Genomic DNA, 23,820 nt, shown 5'->3' with positions numbered 1-23,820 from the left:
TGTGTGTGTGTGTGTGTGTGTGTGTGTGTGTGTGTGTGTGTGTGTGTGTACATATGTACGTGTGTATGTATGCGTGCGTCCATGCATGATACCAGTTCCTGCTCTCTGTGATGTCATCTCATTAAAATCATATGCCTGTCTCATTTTCACACCTCTTGCTGAGAGTGGCTTTGTATCTTTACAAATCACTGTCAACGTGTGTGTAGATAAAAATGAAATTCATTTAGCTGTGATTTTCACTCTGGTGTTCAACAGGAGCTGAGCTCAGTGGTGACAGTGTCAGCTTTATATCTGCATTATACTTTAGCCTGGATGGCCACAGTTTGTACGAAACCCCTGATCTGATCATATATTCAGCTGATGCAGTGCTAATTGTTGGGTGTTACTGGAAACTTCCACAGGGAACCTTTGTTGCATGATTTGAATCAGTGACAGGACAAATTAGTAAGGTTGTGGAATCAAATGTACGGTGTATATTTAAAGGACACTGATTTTCATATATCAAAAGCTGATAATGGGCCTTGAGGAGTACTACTATATGTGGGGATAAAAGTTGCATTAAGCCTTTTGTGGCTACAAGTGATGTCACTTGAGGTAGCATCTGTTGGGTGTGAAGTCTTCAAGTTTTGAAAATGAAAACATCTGTGGGTGATAAGTTGGAAAGAGGACTAAACCAGACCTCTGTAGCTGCTCCCTTATCTCTGCTTGGGGTTAGCAGCTCAAGGCTACATTAGCTGCTACTCGTATAACAAAGCTGAATGCGTGGAATAAAGAAAAGACATTATCTTTGGTTCTGCTGCATCAATTCTGATTCTTTTTTAAAAATGTCTAAATTGTACCCTTTCAATACAAAGAATCATTGCCTATTTTTCTATCACAGATCAATTTAATCAATGTGCAACTCCTCGACCAAGCAACTTTCCCTATACTTTCTTAATTCTAAAGGCAACAGCCACTGCAGCATACAGACAAAGAAGTTGTCAAGGTCAGTGGCACCTTGTGGAGCATCAGTTGTGTTAATGTGCATTTAAAGACGTTGTCGGTGTATGGTCTTGCACAGAAAACAAGATGTGCACTCCAGACTAACAGTGTTTGTTGTCCCTTTGTTTTTGCAAGAACCTCATTAATACTGTAAGAGAAAATCAAATTAAGCCTTTCAAGAATGTCAATCATAATATACAGTAAGTAACTGATATTTACTTACAAAAGTGCATATTAGTTTGCTCTTCCTGTCATCCTTGTCATTTAAGACTAATTAACTCCCAGATGGATGAATACACACCATTCATTTCCTTTTTTAAGCATGTGCTTTTCTTTTTTTCTTTCTTCTTTTGTTCCTTCCTTCCCTTTGTCTTATTTCTCTTGCTTGGTTTTTTTCCTCTCTCTATTACTCCCTCTCTCACACTCTCAGTGCTCACCAAGCCTTCCCATCTTCATTCCTCTGAAATTGTATCATTTTCACTTTTACACTTGTGTGTGGTGGGGTACGCACAGGCTGTTAAATAGACCATACCCCCTTAAAACACACGCACATGCGCGCACGCACACATATTGCAGCCATTTGTGAAATGCAACTCTGCTCACACACACACAGACAGGTGGCTGTGTAAAAGCTCTCAGCCTTGGCAGTCACTTTTTCCCTGTCTTTATCCCTCCATCTTTTTATTTTTATTGCTGAAACCCTCTCAATCACCCCTCTACCTCAACACACACCAGCCGATCTGCTGTCAGATAAAAGATTAGCCTCAGAGCATGTGAGGGGAAGGTAGGAAAAGGCTGACGAAAGAGAATTGAAAGGGATATTTTGAAGCATACCCCAGCTGCAACTTCCAGGGAAGGGAGGAGTTTCTTATGAATCTATGAGTCCTCAACCTCCTCGACAGTCTGTGACAGTTTTTCCCTTTTCCCCTTTGTCATAGCAAAGGGTCTGAATACTTATGTCAATGTGATATTTCAGTTTTTCCTTTTTAATGAATTTGCAAAAGTTTCTACAATTCTGTCTTCACTTTGACATTATGGGGTATTGAGACTGGTGAGAACCAAATTATTTCTTTTATTTTAGCGTAAAGCTGCAACATAGCTAAAAGAAAAAAGTGAAAGGGTCTGACCACTTTGTGAATGCACTGTAAATCATGAATTAAACAGGAGAAACTTCTCGGCATATATTTTGTGCAGCAGTTGTCACTGTTTCTAATAGAAATGACTTTCAACTGGAAAATACTGAATAAGAACAACGCTTAATATTCTTAAACTGTCTGTAAAGGTGAAAAACACACAGCAACACAACACGCTGTGCTGCTCTTCATGCTGTCAAGACATCTTAATTCCACCTGCTAGAAACGCTGTCCTGCAATAGATAAATCATAGTCTTCCTTGGAGAGGTGGAAAAGTTCAAGCCGTCGTTTGCTGTGTGTTGTTTTATTTGTGTGTTTCTCTCTCTGCTGCTGGGGTGACAGACGTGTTGCTGCCATGGCAACCGTGGCCTTAGGAAGGAGGGAACAGGAGGAGACACGCTGATCGGCTGATTTGTTTAGTTTGATGCTGGGATGGAAGGGATCATCTGAGGGATATTCTCTAGCGCAGGCTTCTTTGAAGTACGTGCACATTTACACAATGAACTCTGAAATGTGACAATCCCTGCGGAGAAAAACGCCTCTAAAGAAATACTTGAACATCTTGAGAAATGCTTTCTATCTCCGAGAGATGAGAAGATCAGTATCAGTTTCATCTTATAGTTTTATTCATTACATGTTTAGATTAGCTAAGCACAAACACTGTAACACACGTTACTTAAAACCCACCTTGTTTTACTTCCTGTGTGCGGCTGAGTCCCAACATAAGTTGTAGATATTTCTAGCAGCATATCCATTCAAATGGCACATGCTACTAATGCAAACAAGCGCTCACAACACCCATTATAGGACACACAAGATAAGTGTCTTGACAAGTGTTGGATAACACAACAGCAGAAATGCTTTAATCTTTATTGCCAGTAGAAAAACAATGATGCAGGCCAGTTTGTATGGTGTAGCTGGTGGCCATCGACAATGTACAGCATACTGCTATAGTTCTTAACTATGTGTAATATTTTCAGGTTTCTCTGACTGACTGTCATATTTCTCTTGTTGGCCTTTGTCTTTGAGCAACAGGACAAATTATAACTCTGATCGTATAACCTGATTCATTTTGTTGTCTTAGTCATCACCCTTTATCTTCAAGTGCAGAATGCACAAATTAAAGGTATTCTCACTCAATGAGAGAGATGATGGTTTTAAAACTAAACAGAATACAGAGGGCAGTTAACTGTATATTAAGTAGACCATTTACAACTCTAAGTTAATAACCTGAATTTCAGTTCTAATGTGTTCCTTGTCACTTGCGTGCTGCCTAATGGCATTAAGGACTTTGGTCAAAAGCTTCTGATGTTGGATAGTTGTGTAACGCCACTGAAGGATGCTGCACCTCTCTGAAGTTCAAAGCTTTCGTCTACAGGTGGCAGTGTGGCTCCATGTCTCGACTCCCCTCTCTGAAACAGACTCTTGTATTTTTTTCTTTGCGTTTATTATTTTTATCTCACCCTCTCTGTCTCTGTATTACGCTCTTGCACCCTCTTATTCTGTCTCTCCTTACATGTTGTTGCCTCTCGCCATCACTCCATCTTTGTTCTTTCTTTCTAATGCTTGCCCTCTGTTTCTCCATCCATATGGCCGTTGAGGCTTGAGCAAGAAAGGATAATAGTTCATTGCCTGTGGTCTCTGGAGGCTTAAGCAACCCAGAGGAAATAATTTCAGTAATAAAAAGTAATGTAATAACTTCACAAATGAACAGATTAGATTTGAGCTTTGCTGGCTCCCTACCACTCTCTTTTACAAATAAGCTCGCTAAATGTAGCATCTGATATTTAGTGTAATGATACAGACTTTACAGTGCCTACTTCATGTTTGAACAGTACAAACACTTTGACTTTGTGGTAATTTTAGTACCTTGCTCTACCTGTCGTGCAACACAAAACCGGGGCCACAGGGCTACCATATTTATACAGTAATAAAACAGAAGCAAAGTGGAGGGAGGAAAAATGATGAGATATTATGAATGAAACAAAGCAGTAATATCAGAAAGATAAGCTAGAGTAGATCAAAACAATGTAAAAGATCAAAGCAATATGGTAGCAAACCTAATCCCCCCCCTAAAACCCCTCCAGAGCGGCCAAACATTGACAAGAATAGTGATTTGCATGATGAGTGCATGTGTGAAAGAGGGAGGGGTGGTGAGGTGTAAAGCATGGGTAATTTCATTTCTTAAAACGGGAAGTGCTGAGGGCTGTGAAATAACCCTGCACTCCCAATACAGTCATTTCTCCTGGTCCTGCCCTTCACTGGTCATTTTATCTTTCCCTCCACCCTTTCTGTTCCTCCTTCTTCTTCTTCCCTTCAAATTATAACTTGTTTTAAGCATCTATACAAGGCTGTGGTATAGGGCAGGTTTTTTTTAAATGTTTTTTAAGGTTTGTTCAGAGGTATGTTCTCTTGTAATTCATGCTAATTTGATTCCTTGAGTGATTTCACAGTCCTTGTTTTTTTTTTTGTGTTTTTTTTCCACTGTGCCAGCTGTACAGTAGGCAGGCGTTGCTAGTTAGTATTGTGTAGCAACGTGCACATGAACATGTCTTTGGAGTGTGTCTGCACTGTGTCCTCTAATTTCTCCACATTTCTGATTTACTATTATGCTGAGTCACAATCTGCAAATATTTTGCTGAAGGTGAAATATTGTTCACTCGAATGATTGTTGTCTTTGCCTCAATCTGCACGCCTAGCGTCAATTTGTGTCAATTTGCATCTTTGCTTTGACCTTATACACTATTGTGTGTTACAGGCCTTAACTCCCCCTTTATGGAAAGACACTTAAGTATTGCTTAGTACGGCCTCTACTTTATCCAGTACCTGTTAACATTGTTGAATACCAAGAAAGGCAGCCCAATCATCAGCAATCATCAATATGGTCATAAAGTTGAAGATTAGATTTATAAAACTTTGAGATTTTTTGTAAATGATCAGCTGAGAAGCAGATAAAACCTAGGTCATAGGTAATTCTAAAATGATAATATTATGAGAATATTGCATATATGTTTGAGATAGTCTAGGGAAATGTACAAGAGAAATAGTAGCAAAATACTCAGAGGTATTTATGTATTTTACTTGACAAAAATATTGGTAAAGGAAGATTTAGATGCAGCTTATTTTTCATGTTGCTGCAGTCAAACTTGTGTCCTGGTAACCACACAGTCTGCCTTCATAATAGGAAAACCTGGCACTAAACTGATCACCTTTTTACTCCCTCTGTCTGCAGGTACGCCATCCCACCTGAGCACGGCAAGAGGCTGGAGAGGCTGGCACAAGGTGAGGAACTGAGAATGTTTTCAGTGAAAATCCTTTTGTTCCCTTGCTTATATTACCCCGTCTCTGTCAGTAATGCATAATATATAAAGGGGAAAGTGCTTTAGACCATCAAACACACATCATTGAATTGTACACATGCTACATACTTAACACATGCACAGAATACACACTAACACACATCCAGAGCACACCTGTTCTCACTTGCACAAGTGAATAAAGTAAAGAAGCAGTTCTCAGCTACAGCCTGTCCTATTCCCCTTGAGCACAGCATGCACAACATTGTTAAGAACCTTTTACCACTCAACAATAAACAACCTTTCTGCAGTCTGTTGTCTGTGTCAGTGGTCCTCACAGTAAACAGTGCGGTACATGCTGTGGTTAAATGTGCATGTATTCAATGGATGAGAAACTTCTACATCCCGCTTTCTCACCACATATAAAAACATAGATTTCTTTGTCACCTGGCTGTGCTAAGATGGAGCTCGAAAAGGAAGAGCAGCTTGAAGCAGTTAGCGTGTGCACTCACTTGTACTAAAAAGATCAGGAAGGGCTGTAGATGCTGAATTTGGAGGAAAGGCCGGCTGAGCTGAAACCAGCAGCATTAACTGTCTGTTCTGTACAAATAGGAGGAAACCTACAAAGCTCATACAACAAAGTCCAATCAAAATGGTTATTCAGACTATGCGGTGATCAATTGTTTATGGTCCCAAAGAGCAAGCATTGGCTGCGGCTGGCGGCTACATTTTCTTCATACGTGTAACAACCCAAGATCTTTGCAGATTTTGACAAAATGAAATGCATTGGAACCAGTTTTCTGTCTTGTGTCAGACTGCATCCCTCCTTTACTAATTAAATAATTTATATTTCATGCTTCACTGAACGATATAGCAAGAGATGCTTCTGACATCTCAAATTTTAAAATCCTGTCTGACTCAGAGACATGGGGACTGAAGTGAGAAAGTCTTTAGCCATTCTGCCTTTAGTGTTTCTTCAACCATCTGCCCCTCTCTGTGGTGCAAGATGTCTCCTTGCATCTCTCCCCTTCCTTTCATCCACCGTGTTCTCCTACTCCTATTCCCTGTTCTGATCAATGAAGATTACCTTGTGTGTTGCATGTTGTTCAGAGTGAGGTAGATGTGGAGACGATGAGGGAGAGTTGTCCAATCCAAACTACATTAAATAGAAACAGTGTTTGTCCTTGTTGCTGCAAAGAGCTGAGAGCAAATCAATAGTCATGAATGCATAGCCTCTGTCACTGGCTATCCTCCCTTCATAATGGAGTAACGCTCAGTATGTGACATGTGAAAGACAAGCAGTCCCCTTCAGAGGAAAAAAAAAAAAACAGCACTTTATATATATATTAAACACATGATTCACAGTGTGAATTATGTTGAACAGCAGCCATATGCATATGTGTCCACATAACAGTTGTTCTGTGGCTTGGGTGATATAAATAGACCTAATACCATAGCAGAAAAATCACAGGATTAACTCATAACATAACCAATGGGTCCACGACAGAGGTCCTGGAACTGGTAGACCGAAATTAACTTTGAGCACTATTCATGTTGTTAGGTACATCTGTGTTATTCTAAACCCTGATCATTAGCAGTGAGCGTGCCTGTTTTTTTTTTTTTTTTTTTTTTTTTTCACCCTCACACTGATTCACACTTAAGTCAGACACCAGGAGAAAACCCTAGAAAATGAGTATTAAGAAGAGCCACTGCCTTGGATAAAATAGACCAATTTCACAGCAGACATGAATACCATTAGTAATGGCTGTTTTCCATGTACTTGTTTCAGTTCCACAGTCGTCGTGTTGTTCTCGTTAACATACTGCCCCAACTGAATGGAATGGGACCATAATAAGCATCAGTACTTCCACCTGTACTTTTCCTGTGATACCTCTACCTCAAGCAGATTTGAAATTTTAGCCAAGCATTCTTGGTCAGGTGCAGTAATGCCCTGTTTATCATTTCAGTAAAGTTGTAATTTATCAAGTCAGCAAAGAGTTGTTTGTCTTTCCCACCTGGTTGGTTAAGTCACTATCAGTTGTGAAATCTTCCAGTTAATCTCCAGTTAAAAAGTTTTTCATATTGGTATTTTAGGCTTGTCAACCAAATAGTTCTGAATCTGGACCTGCATTGATTAAAACAAGTAGCTAGAGTCAGTGAAGCTAATGTTTGCTCAGTAGCTAACGTACATCTTTGTTAATTAAAAAAAAAGAATTATGCAGTAAAATAGTTTTAGAGTGTAACATCTACTACATATCATGTTTTCTGTCATACTAAGGATGATTTTCAGTTAGATCGTTGAATGGTAACTAAATAGATAAGGGATATGAAAGTGTTCAGATTTGACAGGTAAATTCAATACTGGAATCGCAGATGTGATAAAATGCTATCAAACTGTGTTATCATTTGTCATGTTGGCATTCAGCTTTCAGTCGCTGTCAGATTGCATCCTTCCTCTCTTATCTAAGCAGCTGGCAGTGGGAGGAAAGCAGTGCCAACGTTATTTAACAAGCACCCACTGACCTATCAAAGCCATCGTCTGCACAGGCAGCCAACTGTTTACGAGGTCCTAAAAAGACAGTTATGAGTGTAGTAGGAATGCCTAATGGGGCTGGGACAATGGTCTTGTTACTTGAAAACTTCTGTCCAAACATTTGACACAACGACAGCCGTTGCTCTTATCGCTCCTCATTTCCTTATATTTCAGACTTTTTGGATTGGAGGGAGGGAGTAGGTCGAAGGCAGGAACTTAATTTTAAAACTCAAAAGGACAGAATGAAGCCTTTAAGTTAATATTACCCCACGGAGAGCTCAGAGAGCCAGCTGCATTTTAATGGGGATTAATACACGGGCTGTGTCGGCACATTATTCACCTTTATCAGCTCCAACAAGCAGGCAGGCGATGAGAGAATAGAGACCCTCTCTCCCTCTCTTGCTTTGTAGGGTAGAACAGAAGCTGAAACAATGCAGTGAAAATGAAGGATGAAATGGGTGCCAATTATACTGTCAGTCACATTAAAGTTTAACTGGGTGGAGGCTTGGATGGACCCCCTTTTAAGCACTGGTGGGTAAAGACAGTAAAGAGCAGGAGAGTGAGTGATGGAAGAGACACTCTTGCTTTGATTATGCAGTGGCCATAGGAGTTTCTCTGTCTTCAAGAGCGAAAGTGAGCCTTTGTTTTAGGGAGAGTTGGGCCTTTGAAAACCCAAAATGTCAGAGTCATATTATGATCTCAAAGCAGTCAGTGTTTATAAGGAAGTGGGGTTGTTTTGTAAAACAAAAGTTAACATTGCTAAGTTTCAGCAGCTGTGCAGGTGGACTTTTGCAGATCAAAATAGTAGTAGTTTCAGTCACTCATTTGCACAATACACAGTTTTAATAGTCTTGTAAAGTACCATGACTGCAGAATTTCCCCTCAGGGACAAAGCCATCAACAATTAAAGGACAGCAGTTTTAGACCTCATTATATTATTGTTGGATTAATTTCACAGTAAACAAATGAAATGATTGTTAAGGTAATTGGTAACCTCTCTCTTTCAGTTTTAGTGCTGCTTATTCTTGATCAATTTCAATACACACTCTTTTTGACTGCGAAGCAGATGTTCTTCAGGGAAAGGTTTTCTCTTTGGTTGCGCTGAATGGGATAATGATCTTTGGAAGTGACAGCTCTGAATTTCTGTTCTGTGCTGTAGTTTTTCTTTGTGTCATAATGCAACCCATCAGATTTCCCCTGAAATCTAACCTGGAGGCACACAAACAATGCATTTACATGCGCTATGGTAATGTGATTATTCCACACTTAAGGCAGTAAATTAATTCACTCCCATGTCAACAGAAACCAGATCTCCTTTCCCAGGTTGTGGGATTAACAATAATCAGTAAACACTGTTACATTTCTGCCGGAAACACCAGTTTAATTGGCAATACTTATCTAGTGTTCTTCAGATACGTTCCTGCCAATTAAACCTTCTCCCGAAACTAACAAAAAATTTTGTTAGCAGCATCATATCATTTCATAGCTTCAAACATTACTAATCACATGTTTAAGATATTACATCACATATATGGAAATAACTATATATATATATATATACACACACACACACACACACACACAGTAAAAAAAATAATTACCATAGAAATGCGAATACTGATTAGCATGTGAACTGAGTTTGTAGAGTAATCAAACTAATACATCACTAAATGTGTTACATTAATTTCTTACTTAAAGAGATCACTCACAGTAATATGGTTCTTGTATCTTGTGCACCTTATTCTTGCTCAGACTAAGGTGCAGCCTTGGTGATTGTGTCCTCATTCATGCACTTAGTGAATGATAGACAATCATTGAATGCTCTATATCAGATCCAGAGTTAAGATATGTGATTGGTGCTTCATAATGAGTGATTAACACTTAAAGAGGTGTTATTCCAGAGTACCGCAGAGAGTGATAATGCCTGCAGTATACAATAGCTACATCCATATTATCTCCACAGTATTTATTGTCTGTTCAGCTGCCATGTCATCTGAAGTTTACCTCTTACTGACAATCTTGTACATTTGACAGACAGCAACCACACTGTGGCATTAGGAAATTGTGGGACCAGGAAGTAATTATGAAAATTGAACGCTTTTGGGAACGAGTGCTGTTTGATAAATAATGTTTGCTAGTGAATAAGTCATGCATTACAACATGTATTTGTAGATGTGCTACTATACTTTTCCAGTGCCTCTGATATTGGTGAAGGTGTTCATGGTTTTATCAGGTAACTTGAGTTTCTCTCATAGACTGTATATGACTGTTTATCAGGATTGTCAGGAAAATGCCCTGAATGTCATGTGTTCACTCCGACCCTCTGCAGGCTTCTTCCCTGGCAGTTCCCAAGGCTGTGATGCCTTCCTTCGCCACAAGATGACGCTGATATCGCCATCCATCCTAAAGAAATACAGCATTCCATTTGACAGGGTGAGTAGCAACTGGTCTGTGCTGACGTAAAAGGACATTTCATTGGTCACCATGACAAAAGTAATTTACATTTTGGTCTTAGTAGAGGCGGATGTTGTCTGTGTTATAGTTAGAAGGTTCTATATATTTGCTGTACCCGATACTGGATGACAGTCATGATGCTTTCACAATGGTCAGAGTCATAAATGTGTTGACACAGTGTTTTCTCTCCAAACTCTCATCTACTAACTCAAATGTTAAGCTGAACACTCCACCTTACTGAAGAAAGCTAGTTTTTCATTAACCCTTGGTCACTCAAAAACCTCTACCATGTCAGGTGACAGAATCATGGCTTACAATATAACGTACACACAGTCCATAAAACAATGATAAGTCCTCACTTTAACAATGCTTATTTGTAAAATTAGGGGAAAAAAAACTATTGCCTTTTTTCAGTAATTACAAGTGTCCCCTAACCGATTCTAGTCCTCCCCACCATGAGCCCATGCACATGTGTGCACCTTCACATTGTGGCTATGTGACTGGGGGGATTACAGGTTTAATGGTTTAAAGAGGAATTGAAGTTGTGTATTCCATACCTGCTCTTCTCTAATAACATAAGTGGGTCTTGCATAAATCGCAGAAGAGATGGGCTTGTTTTGAATGATGAATGACAGCACAAGAGAGCTTTGACATAAACACTACAACTGCTACAGGCTATAGTACAGATACAGTATGACTAATAACGTTCTCTTGTGTCTGTCATAGGAAATTAATTTGCCTTTTTTTTTTATATCTCGTTGTTTATGTTCTATTCAGTAGGCAATATAAATCCTCACATAGAAGAAATTAATGTAAGATTGAAAGAGAAAAAAACTGGCAGAGAGCAGGCATACAAAGTTCTCCACTGTCAGCAGAGCCCCCACCCCCCCACTCCATTTATCTTTTTACTCCCCCTTCAGGACGTCGTTATCACAGTGAACATGTTACTCGTTACACACCTACAGTACCTCTCTCGATTCGTGTGTAAAAATAAAACCGTCTTCTTGCGTTCTTGCAAGAGCAAAAAGGGATGTTTGATATTTGAACCACTGCCTTTAGTTGAGGAAGTTTATATCCTGCTTTCAGCCTCCACCCCTGTCTCTCCCCTCATGCCTGTCACCTTGTCTGGCTTGATGTGTCTCTTGATTGCCTCGATCCTGGCTTCACAAAGAAGTTGAGATCCACAGCCAGACATAGAGGGCTTAAGTTTTGGGGCAACATATTAAAAAAAAGAATGTGCTTAACTTGTCCTCACATTTTTTAAAATTCTCAGAATAACACTGAGCTCATGGGAAGACACTCAACACTTGATGCAGCAGTCGTGTTAGGCTGAATTAATTTTGCTCGCACGTCAGAAAAGTTTAGACAAAAGTTGTTACTGAGAACTCCATATTTATCCTTACAACCTTAATGGCATCTGTTGTGTATGTGAGATTTTATGAGTAGTAATAGAATATATTTTAGAATTAGATAAGATCATTTTTTTAATGATCATAAAATTGGGATTCGCAGATGCAAGTAATAATTGAGTAAATCAAAAACACTGCATCATTAATAAGAAGAAAGCAAAGCGGGCAGCATGAACACAGACAACTGATCATTATAGTACCAAGATATATTAAAGAGAAATGTGTGAGTTAAAATAAAAAGTCTAAATCACAGCATTTAGAAAATATGCAAAATGCCATTTAACCACTTAGAAAGGCTGTTCAGGTTATTCACAGTCAAGTGTCAATGTTAAGTACAATTTCAGTCTTAAAGGAAACTGACAGGGCTGATAAAACCTTAACGGAATATTGACAGTCCACTGACAGACCACAGTGGTTCCTGGTTTTCCCAATGGCCAGTCCGGGCACCTCTCACCTTGGCCACTTGTCGCCACATGACTTAACTTCCTGTATTTGTCATTTCAAATTAAAAGCCCTCTGCAGAGTTGTGTAATTGCAACTTCACGACATTGAGGCAGCCACCCTCTGCAAAATGCATACATCAGAAACACTATCATCTTCACATAACAGAATAAAATGTTCAATAAAAATGTGGCAACACTTCTGTAATGACTGAACAAAAACTTGAGAAACAAGTGTTGTCCCCCAAACCAATTAAAATGAAGATTAATAATGCCCTTAATTAGAGACCTAATTAGTTTTTATTTAGCCAGTTGGTTTTGAGATGCATAGTGGTCTTAACTCGATGTGGCAGTGGACCCATGAATGTGGGTAGATTTGCTTCATCTTCATATGAATTTAATAGGGATTCAGTTGGAATTAGTTTAACAGAATATGGATGGAAATAGGTAGGTAAGTAATTTAATTTGATCTTTTGTGTTTTTCTCTCTTTACCAACAGATAACTCAGAATGAAGGGGAGTTTATGATCACCTTTCCTTATGGCTACCATGCTGGCTTCAACCACGGCTTCAACTGTGCAGAGTCCACAAACTTTGCCACCCTGCGCTGGGTAGACTATGGCAAGATGGCCACCCAGGTAAGATAAGACAGACTGGTGGTATATATTCAGCCATGTAGCATTGAGAGGATGTCATTATAACAGACATAAAACTCAAGCCACAGTGTTAAAATCCACAGTGTAAAATCTAGGCATTGAACTGAAAGGCATAGATTTATGTCTGGAAAGTTTCAGAAATTATGGGAAATAGTACATTTTTATGTCTTTAAATTTTTTTGGAATGATCTTGAAAAGTATAAAGGGTGAGCTGAAGTAATTGGCAGGTTGACTGGGATGGGATGTATATTAAAATATTTTCTCTAAATTCTGGCAGTTGTCTTTAAACTAAGGGCATCAGCAGCATCAGTGAAACAAGGAATAACATTTTGTAGTGAAAGAAAGCATATGGAAACCTTCACCTAAACTTACACGAAAATCATCATCTCACACAAACACTCTGCAGGCAAATGTAGACACTCCACTGGCGGAGGTTTGAGCCGATGTGTGATTCAGTGGCAACTTGCTTCTCTGAAGGGGTGAAGTAATAGATCATATCAAAATATAAAAGCACTGTCTGGTTCTCTGCTGCACACCATCTGTTACCGACACTAACCATACCCTCGCATCCTTCCATTGACGCAAACTGCCTCCTTGCCTGTGGGCTGCTGAGCATGAAATTGACAGGGCATGGGTTGGTTGTGGACGGGAGCTCAACCACAATGTCCCCTGGAAGAACCTCCCCCCTTGTCTCTTTTCAATACATTCCACTTCATTTTCCTGTTCAGTTCCCCCTGTCTTTCCTTGAGTGTTAGTGTTAGAGTGTGTGTGTGTGTGTGTGTGTGTGTGTGTGTGTGTGTTTGTGTGAGTGTGTACGTACCCCATTTCCCTGCTTTTTCTTTACTTGGCTGCATGTCAGATTTATGAGGTGCCAGTTTGCAGAAGTACATCTCCCTCCCGTTTCCCTCTTTCTCATTTTCAGCCTCCCTACTTTACCCATGTGACCAGTTGTAATTTAAGAACCAGTACTCCAGACTCTTGCACCCCCCCCCCCCCCCCCCCCCCCCATCCTACCAAGTGCTCAAGGGAGCGTCTCCACTACACTTGTCTCAGTTTGATAAAGAAGAGTGGTCCACTCTGTACTGCTAATCCGAGTCGACAAATCGACAGCGCGGCACCACACGCAGAGAATCAGAGAAATGTGAAAGAGAACAGCTCAGCCAGTGAGACAGGCTGTTTCTGCCAGTCCATCTTCCGCTTTCTTTTTCTCTCTCACATAGACATTTTCAGTCTCTTGGGTTGGTGTGGTAGCATTGTGGTTATAGAAATTGTCTCGTAACAGCAGTCAGGCTGTGTGTTCTTTAGCGAAATGAAATTTTCTGAGAAAATGAAATCAGAAATTGTGACATTAAAGTGGTAAATTTATGAGAAAAAGCTAATATTTGTGACTGTCACAGTTTTTTTTCAGAATACTAACACCCCCAGCTCCCTAATTTTTTTTTTTTTTAGATCTTCAGTTGCCCTAACAGAAGCTTCTCTCTTACCGTACAAAAATTATACTACAAAAACAAAGTTGAAGTTGAACTGTCTGGTTTTTGACTTGCTCAGCAACTTAATAACTACATTAAATGGCTTTTTTTTGCTGTGGTTCTAGTTCTCAAGAGTGAATAGTGAGTACAGACACATCTAGGCAGCGTATTTTTAGAAATTATCAAAATGTTGCCTGACACGACTTGAAAGTCAGGTTTTTAAATACAGTACAGTACCTTCAGTTTTTGTTTTTTCATTATAGGGTATTGAATTTTTTGATTGTTAGCATAAGGCTGTTAGATAGAGAGACGCACACGCACACACACTAGTTTTCTATAGCTCCCCTACATCATCCACTTGCTTGCCAACAATGAAGTCTCTCACTCCTTCTTGGTCTCTCTGTCAACTCACCCCGAGTCTTTGACTCAAGCAGTCATCTGCGAACTCGTTTGACTCTCTCCTCCCTCTGCCGTCCTCCCCCTACTAAGCCCTGCTCTGTCTGCACCAAACAGGACAGTGAACAATGGGGCTTAGTATCAAATTTGTCACTGTTTGGGGGCTGAGAGAAGGAGAGAGGGTGGGCGTGCATGCCTCAGTCTTCTTAAATACAAGCTCCTCAACTGCTGACCCATCTTTCTGACAAAGCAGGCCTCAAGTCAGGTTTCCTTGCATCCTTCCTTGTGGATGTGTTGAGGTGCCGTGTTGAATTTGAACAAAACTCTTAAGGTTTCAGTGCTCAGAAGAACTATCTGGTAATTGGTTAAACTAGTTAACTAGTTACTAGGAAAATAACTTTAGTAGAAAACAGGTCAACAACAGCCCGTAGTGAGCTCACCTCTCTATGCACTGAAGATGGCAGAAAGGATCTTGCAGATTATTCCTGAAAGTAGTAATGTCTGCCAAACCATTATGTTGCTCAGTGTTAATAGTTTCTGTGTTCTGGGTCCATAGTATTCTCAATGAAAGTCTTTCTCTGTTTATTTGGTGCTCAGTCACACAGTTCCCCAAGGTTTCCAGGGTGATCTTTTTCTGTCTGGGAGAGGAGCAGAAATCATCCTCCCAGTTCCCAGACTAAATCACATCACTTTTTCATCTTGAAAGGGAATTGCAGATGACTCACTCCATCTTTCTTATATTTGTTTGCAGACTTGTCTTGGTTTTGGCGAGCCCAGACATGCTGTGATTGGACATACTGAATTTTTATTAGGCTTTATATGCAACCTGTGTCCAGGATAACCAATAAACAAAATGCGTTCTCTTAGTAGTAGACTAACTGCATTATTAAATGGGTAAGGGAGGATGATTGGTCTTACAGCAAACACTGCTTAGAGGCCAGAACTGTCCACAGAAAAAAAAAACTGACATGTCCAATAGGAAACAAACTAGGTATTTGATAATTGACCAAGACCATCAAAAAGAAGATTATCTGCCACACAAACCTAGCAGTAGATAATTATTGTCAGCATTTGTCCAGTGAGTTCACAAAGGCGGTTGATGTCGTCATCTTGGAGTTTCACAGTAAATGTGTCACACACATTCAACAAAGATGCTTTACCTAGACTTTAATTATCACATTAGAAACCTGTGATTTCACCTATATTGACACCCACAATCACAATAACTAGTTAGTAGGTGTTAGTGAGATGAGAAGCAGCCCAAAGGCAGCATTTGCCACATTGAACCCTGGTACATTACAAGTATGACTTGAAGCAGTTTAAATTAGCAATTTCTTGATTAAAATTTCACTGGGATTAAGCCCTAATGAACTCACTTGCATTTATGAGTAGATAGCACAATAATGTAACAAGCACAGTATTTCACTGTGTCTTGGTGTTGATGAAAGATTAGACTTGTATCGTGTTGTCATAGTAGTAGCTTCTTATTTTTCTTACTACAAATGCCCATCCTGGAAGCTGCTATTCCAGGAGGGGATATTGCAACTTTTTCTGTTTCTAGTTCATTTACATTTTATGTAGTTGACTGTTGAGTTTACCTGAAGGATGGGCACATCAAATCAAGACAAGCTCTGTAGTGCCAAGTCCACCCTGTCACCATTCACTGCCAGTACAGGGCAGCCATATTGTAATAACGGGCAGTCTTTAGTCGAGGAGACCATAGACTTATGGCAGCACAATGAGATTAGTGGGTACTGTTATCACAGTTGAAATATCACTGACATTTACAGCGGAAAACTTGGTGCAACATAAAAATAAACTCGACAGATGCAGCAATACAGTTCGGTATATACTGTTTGTTATGCACACAGTCAGGACTCAGGCCTACAGTTGTGAAAGCCATACACAACTTACTAATTACCATTTGTACATCGCTTACTTTTTTTTATTTTAAAAACTTCCCCTTTTCAGCACATTAAGCAGCTGTTGTTGATTGGGCTGTATATGAGGAGATACAGGAGGGAAGGAAATAAGTGGGTGGGTAAGAAAAATGGGAGCAATTTAGTCATTATTTAAACTTGGTCAGCATTTTTCTACAGCATGCATCTCAGTGAAAAACTATAGAAACATTTATGGAAGAGAAACACATGCAAGGACAGCTTCAGATAAGTTTTTGTCTCATTTCACAGTAGGTTTAATAGCATAAGCAGCTGGAAGATATAAAGCCCTGCTGCGTGGTATATCCTGGATTTTGCATCTTAACAGTTTTTAATTACCTCTCCAATCATTCCTCATCTTCCTGGTTATTCATGTCCTCAGCAAGAGTGTGATCAAAGCAAACATAAAGAATTCTGGATAATCATAAGCTCACAGCTACCATGAGTCAGGTCAGACAGGTCAGACTCGAGCCCTGTTTTGTCATTAGCACTTGGCACATCCAGTCCACTGAGTCTATAGAAAGTCCCCAGGCTCTTGGTTTTCTGTTGCTGCAACAATTTAGCTTCATTAGGAGCCCAAGTATACTTCAGGGCTCATTGACTGCTTGCCTCAGGGTGAGTTTTTGTTTTCCCACATCTTGTGCATCTCCAAATGTGTTTCTCTCCTTTAATTAAGTTTTTATATGATAATAAAGTGTAACTTGTCCTGGCCCTTGAGGATGGCAACAATCTCCATAACCTCTTAATAGTTACATAAAAATAAAATGGACTTTTATATCCATTTACAGATGAAAACGGCAAATTTTGCCACTGTAAGAGAAATGTTTATCTGGTGTTCTCTTGCGTTTGTAGTTTCCTGACATGATACTGTTTCCACAAAAGGTTTTGCAATGGTAACAATCAGCTCTGCCCATGCTCACTTGCTCCCATCTGCCCTCCTACTTCCCGCTCGAACACCCTCCACCCAACACCATATTTTAATGTTTCCGTCTGTCAAGTGGTGTCTAGATGAGATGTAGGCTGGATATTGTTTTGCTGGGGAGGGAGAGCTGCTGTGTTTCCAGTAATTGAACATAAAGCTCTCAGTACAACTCGGGAAATAATAGGGCCAGAATGTAATACAGCAAGCAAGGCACAAAAGAAAATATTTTCATCTCTCTCCTCCCCCATCTTTGTGTCTCCCTCTTTTTGTTTCCTTCATTCCCAAACTTCTTTTTGCTGCTCCTGCCACTTTCCCCTTGCCTATATACAGCAGTGTGGTTTCATTTAACAGCTCTGTCACTAGTCAGTAGAATGATTCATTGATGGGTCATTATGAAGGTTTGTGGAGACATTTTGAAATCTGAGAGGTTACCAGATGCAGCTGCCAGTCTCATTTACACTACATATGAAATCTGCACAGTCCCACATCTACCAGATCTTATTACCTGTCCTATTTTTCTCCGTACCCTATCGTTTTAACTGCTCATACACACTGCTCATACACACACTACACACACTCTTTTCAGTGCTCTTTTTATACAGTTCTGCAGAATTATATACAATACCATTCAAGGCTAACCTTCATAGTTACAGTTGTAAAGCCTTTACACTGGCTCCATGAATACAGCCTCGTTAATGTCTCTCTCTCCATATTCAGGATCTAATTAGGCTAAAATCAAGTTATGTCAGGTGTATTTTAATTAATGTGATTTGCACACATGATATTCCAAAGGCAGAATCTGAGAACATTCAAGGTGTTGACTTGTTTCACTGCATGTCTGAAGATTCTCAGTCATCCAGGTCACGGTAACTCTAAGAGCTAAACGAAGGCAACTGGACTTACTTGAGGTTCTTAAAGATTAGATCTTGAAGACATCAGAGTTTGGTCCTGCCCTACCTGAAGCTATTCCCCATTCTAACATGCAGTCATCTCCTCTTTCTCTGCTGTTTTTTTTCCTCCAGTGTACCTGTCGTAAGGACATGGTGAAGATCTCCATGGATGTTTTTGTGCGCTGCTTGCAGCCTGATCGCTATGAGATGTGGAAGCAGGGCAAAGACTCCACGTTGTTAGACCATCTTAAACCCACTGAGCTCAGCAGCCCCGAACTAGAACGCTGGAGGCAGCATCGTGTCACCTTCCGAGAAAACCTCCTGCGAAGGTGAGAGGTCAAACCACATACGTTTTGATACACATGGTGCGAAGGTAGTAAACATCCAAATATATGCATCAGATGTTACAATATTTTGAAAATGTGTGTGGTTTCTCTATATATCATCATAGTATCTATTCACCATTTAGGATATGTGTTAAGTCTAAATTTGTCATATGTAATATGCAGGAGTTACTGAGGCAAAAGCATAGTATCAGTGTGTGGGTAATTTTTTCACCTTTTCACTACTCATTAAGTGTTATTGTTAATTACTCATGTACTCTTTACATATACAAATGATCAAGTTCAATCATTCAATGCTATTATGATTGGAAGATATAGCCACTTATTTATTTATTATGTCAAGAATAGGTTAGACTCGGACTACATGGACTATAGAGCTAGGTGGTACAAAAATTGGTTTTGACACCCATCCATCCGTGATGTCAGTGATTAAGGAGCAATAGACACTATTAATTTTGACCAAGGTGGAAAACTCCCAAGACTTGGAGATGACGGTTTCCTGGTATGGTGTTTAAGACAGGAGGAGGAGAAGTGGGCCCACAATAGGTGGAGTGAGCAAGGGTATAAAAGCTGATGCACAGCAGAGACAGTTCAGTCAGATACCAGGGGACTGGACTGGTATTATTACTCTGTTTTGACTTTTGCAATAAACCTACTTCCGATTGAGCTGAATGAACTGCTGGAGTTTTATTGGAACTGCTAATGGTGTGGCTGAGGACCTGAACTCTGGTGAAGATTCCTCTCCCATAAGTGCATGTGTGTGTCTTTTCAAAAGGACATTATGGGAAGTTTTTACTCACCTGTCTCTCTGCACTACCCCAGGGCCATGCAGAAGATGAAACAGTTCCGTCGTCTCAAACTGGAGGAGGTGAAGGTGCTGGCGGAGGAGGGCATTGAGCTGAATGCTGCTGAGTACCAGCGTCAGGTGGAGGAGCGTGAGGCCCAGCGGAGGCAGGAGAGGGAGGAGCGTCTTGCCAGAGAGGCTATGATGACCCTGGAGGCCATGGAGCGTGAGGAACAGGAGGCCGCTGAGGCTGCTGCTAAAGCAGCTGAGGCTCCAGCTGTAGAGGGTGAGAACGAGATGAGCAGTTAGATTGTAGTTTGTTTATGTAAACACATGAAACAAGAGATTAAGGGTGTAGGTGAAAGTATAGTATAGTATAGTATAGTATAGCACTAGATTAATGCAGACATGATCAAAACACAGATGCCTTCTTTTTGCATTAGAAGTGTTTCTCTAGATTCTTTTGAACTTTGTGTATTTATTTGTAGGATGAAATCTGAGTAACTGCTTTTAAAACAAAAACAAAACAAAAAAAAAACATTTAAGATAGAACCTTCCATATTCAAAGCTTGTTATTTCTCACCCTCTCGGCACAGTCCACATTCCCATAATCACTGTAAATCATCCATCTTATTACCTTTTCACCTTCTTCTGAAGTTTTTTTTTTCTAATCTGTCGTCTATGAGGGAAATTCTTCTCTATAGCTCATGAACGCAGAATAACTTAAGAGGAGTGAGATTGATGAAATGCTCCTTTACAATCCTTTTGAACATGCACAGAGGATACGTCACACACAAAACTCAGTACATGTGCAACTGACACACTACTGTATTACAGTAATCATCTGTTTTTTCATGCACTCAACACCACTCTGTGGCAGAGATACAGGAACAGAACAACACCAAACATGGTGTAATAGGCCCTTCCTCCCAGAATACTCAGTTCATCTCAGTTGTTACCCAAGAGCTGATGGTCGACGTGCCCCTGCCAAAACTTTCTTGGTTCATAGAGATCAGTAAATATTTCCTACCAGATACTTTCCTGTCGAAGTCTACTAATAGTCTCAAATTTGAAATCAGTGCACACACTAATCCTAATTTTCCTCACACAGCACAAGAGCTCGAGGCCAAACCACAGAACTTGACAGAAGATAGTGAGAAAAAGAAGCAGAAAAAGCCAAAGAAGATATCAAATACCCACAACGCCATCACTGGATTTGAGGAAGCATTTGAGCAGTTTGCTACATCTGGCATCAGGAATTCAAAGAACGCCATGTTCAGTCATCCGGAGGTGGGGAAACCTCTAACCCCAAGTCAGAGTGACATCCCAGCAGGCAGCAAGCTAGATGTGAGTGCCACCCAGGTGAGATTGTTCATGACTGACATTTAATGGATTTTACCTTTTGGTTTGTGAAAGGCAAAGTTGCCCAGTTGCTGGTATTGGTATTGCAGTAAATAGAGCTGAACCTCTACATTTTAACAGCTTTCTGTTTGAATTTAACATACCTACCCACAGTAAATTAATCATTTACAAAAATAATGTCGGCATGTTGGAAAGATTTTATATATTTTCTGTTTAACATTACAAGGTTAAAAATACACTCAACCAAAAAAAAATAAAATAAAAAAAGACATTATGCAACAAATGTATGTTTTTTCAGGCATGCTACTCCAAGATGAAGATGCCAACAGAGGTGAAAAAGAGTCGCCGTCACCCCCTCAGCAAGCCACCCATGCGCTCCCCTCTGTCCATTGTGAAGCAAGAACCAACCAGTGACAAAGGTATGAGGCTTTGTGTCTGTCATTGCACATTTATTGAATCCGTAGAATAAATTTGATATAAATATATTCGTATTGTGAATAAAGTTTTCATACTATTGACTATTAATGAAATTAAACAGTTATAGATTCACACAAATTCATCAAGTATCAAAACAAGATTGTACGAAATATATCCGTTGAACCCTCACAGCTCTTCCATCACCATCCTCTTTTTTTATTCTCTGGCCCCCTCATTATTCATTTTCTTATCCATCAAGGTGCTTGAAGAATGAAAAAGACACCATTTTTGTTTTGATTATTGATCTGGAGGAAGGAAAAACAAACAGGCCAAAAGCTCCCTGTGGGGATAATGAAATCAAGACTGCTAGACTTCTTTTTCCTCTCGTGCCTTTTGACTTATTATTTATTTATTTTTTTCCATTTTCTGACTGACACTTATTGATCTGGGGATCATGACTTCCAATTACCTGCTTTCAAAGTCACTTTAAGTCAGCAGCAGGGGACCTGGCTCAGGGCCTGTCCTTCAGAAGAGTGGATGGGGGACAAGGAGAAAGAGGGGACCGGTGGTGGGAGCAAAGAGAGAGTTAAATGGGAATCTTGTAAAAAGATTGTCCTGCCTTCTGTCCAGGTCTAACAAACTGTCTGGATCAGTAGCTTAAGGGGCTTCACTGCTAAATTGATTCCTGACCCACAGCAGCAAGTTGTTGATGTCACTGCTATTTGTGTTCATCGGCCAATAATTCGGGAGTGGTGGTGGTGTTGTTGTCTGGAACAGAATCTGCCATTTTTGTGTCTTGGCAAGGGCTCACGTATCAAAAAGATTGTCGTGCTTTTCCAAAAATGCTTCATATGCATCTCCAAGTAAAAAAACACAAACCATTACAGATAATGGATCCTCCAACATGTCTTCAGTATGTATCACTCCCTCTTTTGCAGCAAAACCCTAATGTATTTAAATTTTTACCCACAGAACTGTCGTCCCCCATGCCACTGGACAGCGACATGAAGAAACAGGAGCACCTGTGGCAGAATCACTCACCCAACTTCCTGGCAGAGAAGGCCTTCAATGTTGCCGTGGCAGCACTCCAACCACACTGTGCTATCTGTTCACTCTTCTGTCCCTACACTAAGGTACAGCCTCACACTGCAGCAGTAACACACATGTTACAGTAAAGTATTAGTGGTGGTGATTGTATTAAGAGTTCAGTGTTGATCATTGAGTAGTTGACTATTAGAACTACAAACTTTGGGCCATAAGTGCAAAGAAAGGAAGAACTCTTCTTTCCATTCATCCCAACCAATAAAAAAGGCTAACACATAATCACAATCAGCATCTTTCCTCTGGCCTTTCCAGCCGCACAAAGAGGCCGCCATTGCAAACGACACCCCGCGTGCCTCTCTTCCCCGTCATGGCAGTATGACTCGTCCGCTGGTCCCAGAGATGTGCTTCAGTGTTGGAGCGGGAAACACCGAGCCTCCACCCACCAACTATCACATTGGGGAGGATGGAACCAGTCTCCTGGTCTGCTGTTCATCTTGCAAAATGCAAGTTCATGCCAGTAAGTATAAAACCTTCAATACAGCAATGGAGTAAACACATTGTTAATGTACTAGTTAATGTTTTTTTATAGATGAGCAGTAAAAATTAATTTGGGCACAACACATTATTAATATCCTTTTAATGAAAAGTCAACACTCTTGCATGAAGCTTTGGAATTTGATTACAGCTTTTACACTGAAACAGCACCAGGAATTGAGTGCGGCCACTGAGGCAACTTAGGTGGTCTTAAGACTTTTGTCACTATTTATCGTATTTATGTAACAAACATGTTTTACAATATAGTTAGGATCTCATGCAGACACCTAATGGCAATGAAATGAGGATGATGTTCTCTGAGCGTACAAGCTCTTTTTTGTGAACAATATTTTGCAGAAAAGTTTTTTTTTGATTCTATTCAGCAGCGGGACATGAGTTGCTGAATCTCTGTCTCAGCCAGCCACAAGCCCGTACATGTGCTGACAAGCTTTACAGACAGGCTCTACTGGGTATTCCACTGCTCTTCTCTATTCACAACTTTTTTTTATCCATGGACCCCTGAGAATAGTGCTGGAAAAATAGGAAGCACCAAAGATGAGGCTCCACTACAACACTGCAACAAACTGTCAGCTTAATTCCCCTGTTGCCACGCTCAGTGAGGCTTCCTAGTTTAACTCTCCTTGACTCGGGTTAAACTAGCTAAGAGGCTGCTCAAGCAACACGAAAACCTCTCTGAAGGCAGCACAACATAAACTTCCCCAGCTCTTATTTACTCTGCTTTCTGCACTTAAACATTTCAAAAAGCAAATCAACTTTTAAGGGCATATGGCTTCTGTCAAAGTAAAGTGTGAAAGGACAG

General features: G+C 40.1%; 1 protein-coding gene across 3 annotated transcripts in view; it reads left to right on the top strand.

Moving 5' to 3' along the window:
• kdm4b (lysine (K)-specific demethylase 4B) overlaps positions 1-23,820 on the top strand; it is a 45,656-nt gene that overhangs the window by 9,877 nt on the left and 11,959 nt on the right. For 2 of the 3 annotated variants that reach the window (XM_071485976.1, XM_071485977.1), the window contains exons 6-14: positions 5,347-5,396; positions 10,273-10,376; positions 12,746-12,883; positions 18,648-18,844; positions 19,682-19,929; positions 20,755-21,005; positions 21,304-21,424; positions 22,395-22,555; positions 22,779-22,983. In XM_071485976.1, coding sequence (XP_071342077.1) covers positions 5,347-5,396; positions 10,273-10,376; positions 12,746-12,883; positions 18,648-18,844; positions 19,682-19,929; positions 20,755-21,005; positions 21,304-21,424; positions 22,395-22,555; positions 22,779-22,983 — 1,475 coding nt within the window. The remainder of the gene's footprint in view (positions 1-5,346; positions 5,397-10,272; positions 10,377-12,745; positions 12,884-18,647; positions 18,845-19,681; positions 19,930-20,754; positions 21,006-21,303; positions 21,425-22,394; positions 22,556-22,778; positions 22,984-23,820) is intronic. The other variant, XM_071485978.1, reaches the window with a different exon arrangement.

This window comes from Trachinotus anak, unplaced genomic scaffold (genome assembly GCF_046630095.1).
Source record: "Trachinotus anak isolate AG129_WGS33_773 ecotype Australia unplaced genomic scaffold, CSIRO_AGI_Tana_v1 ptg000010l, whole genome shotgun sequence".
NCBI classification, from domain to species: domain Eukaryota; kingdom Metazoa; phylum Chordata; class Actinopteri; order Carangiformes; family Carangidae; genus Trachinotus; species Trachinotus anak.
The sequence above is the reverse complement of the archived record's forward strand: the minus strand, read 5'-3'. Positions and strand labels throughout refer to the sequence as shown.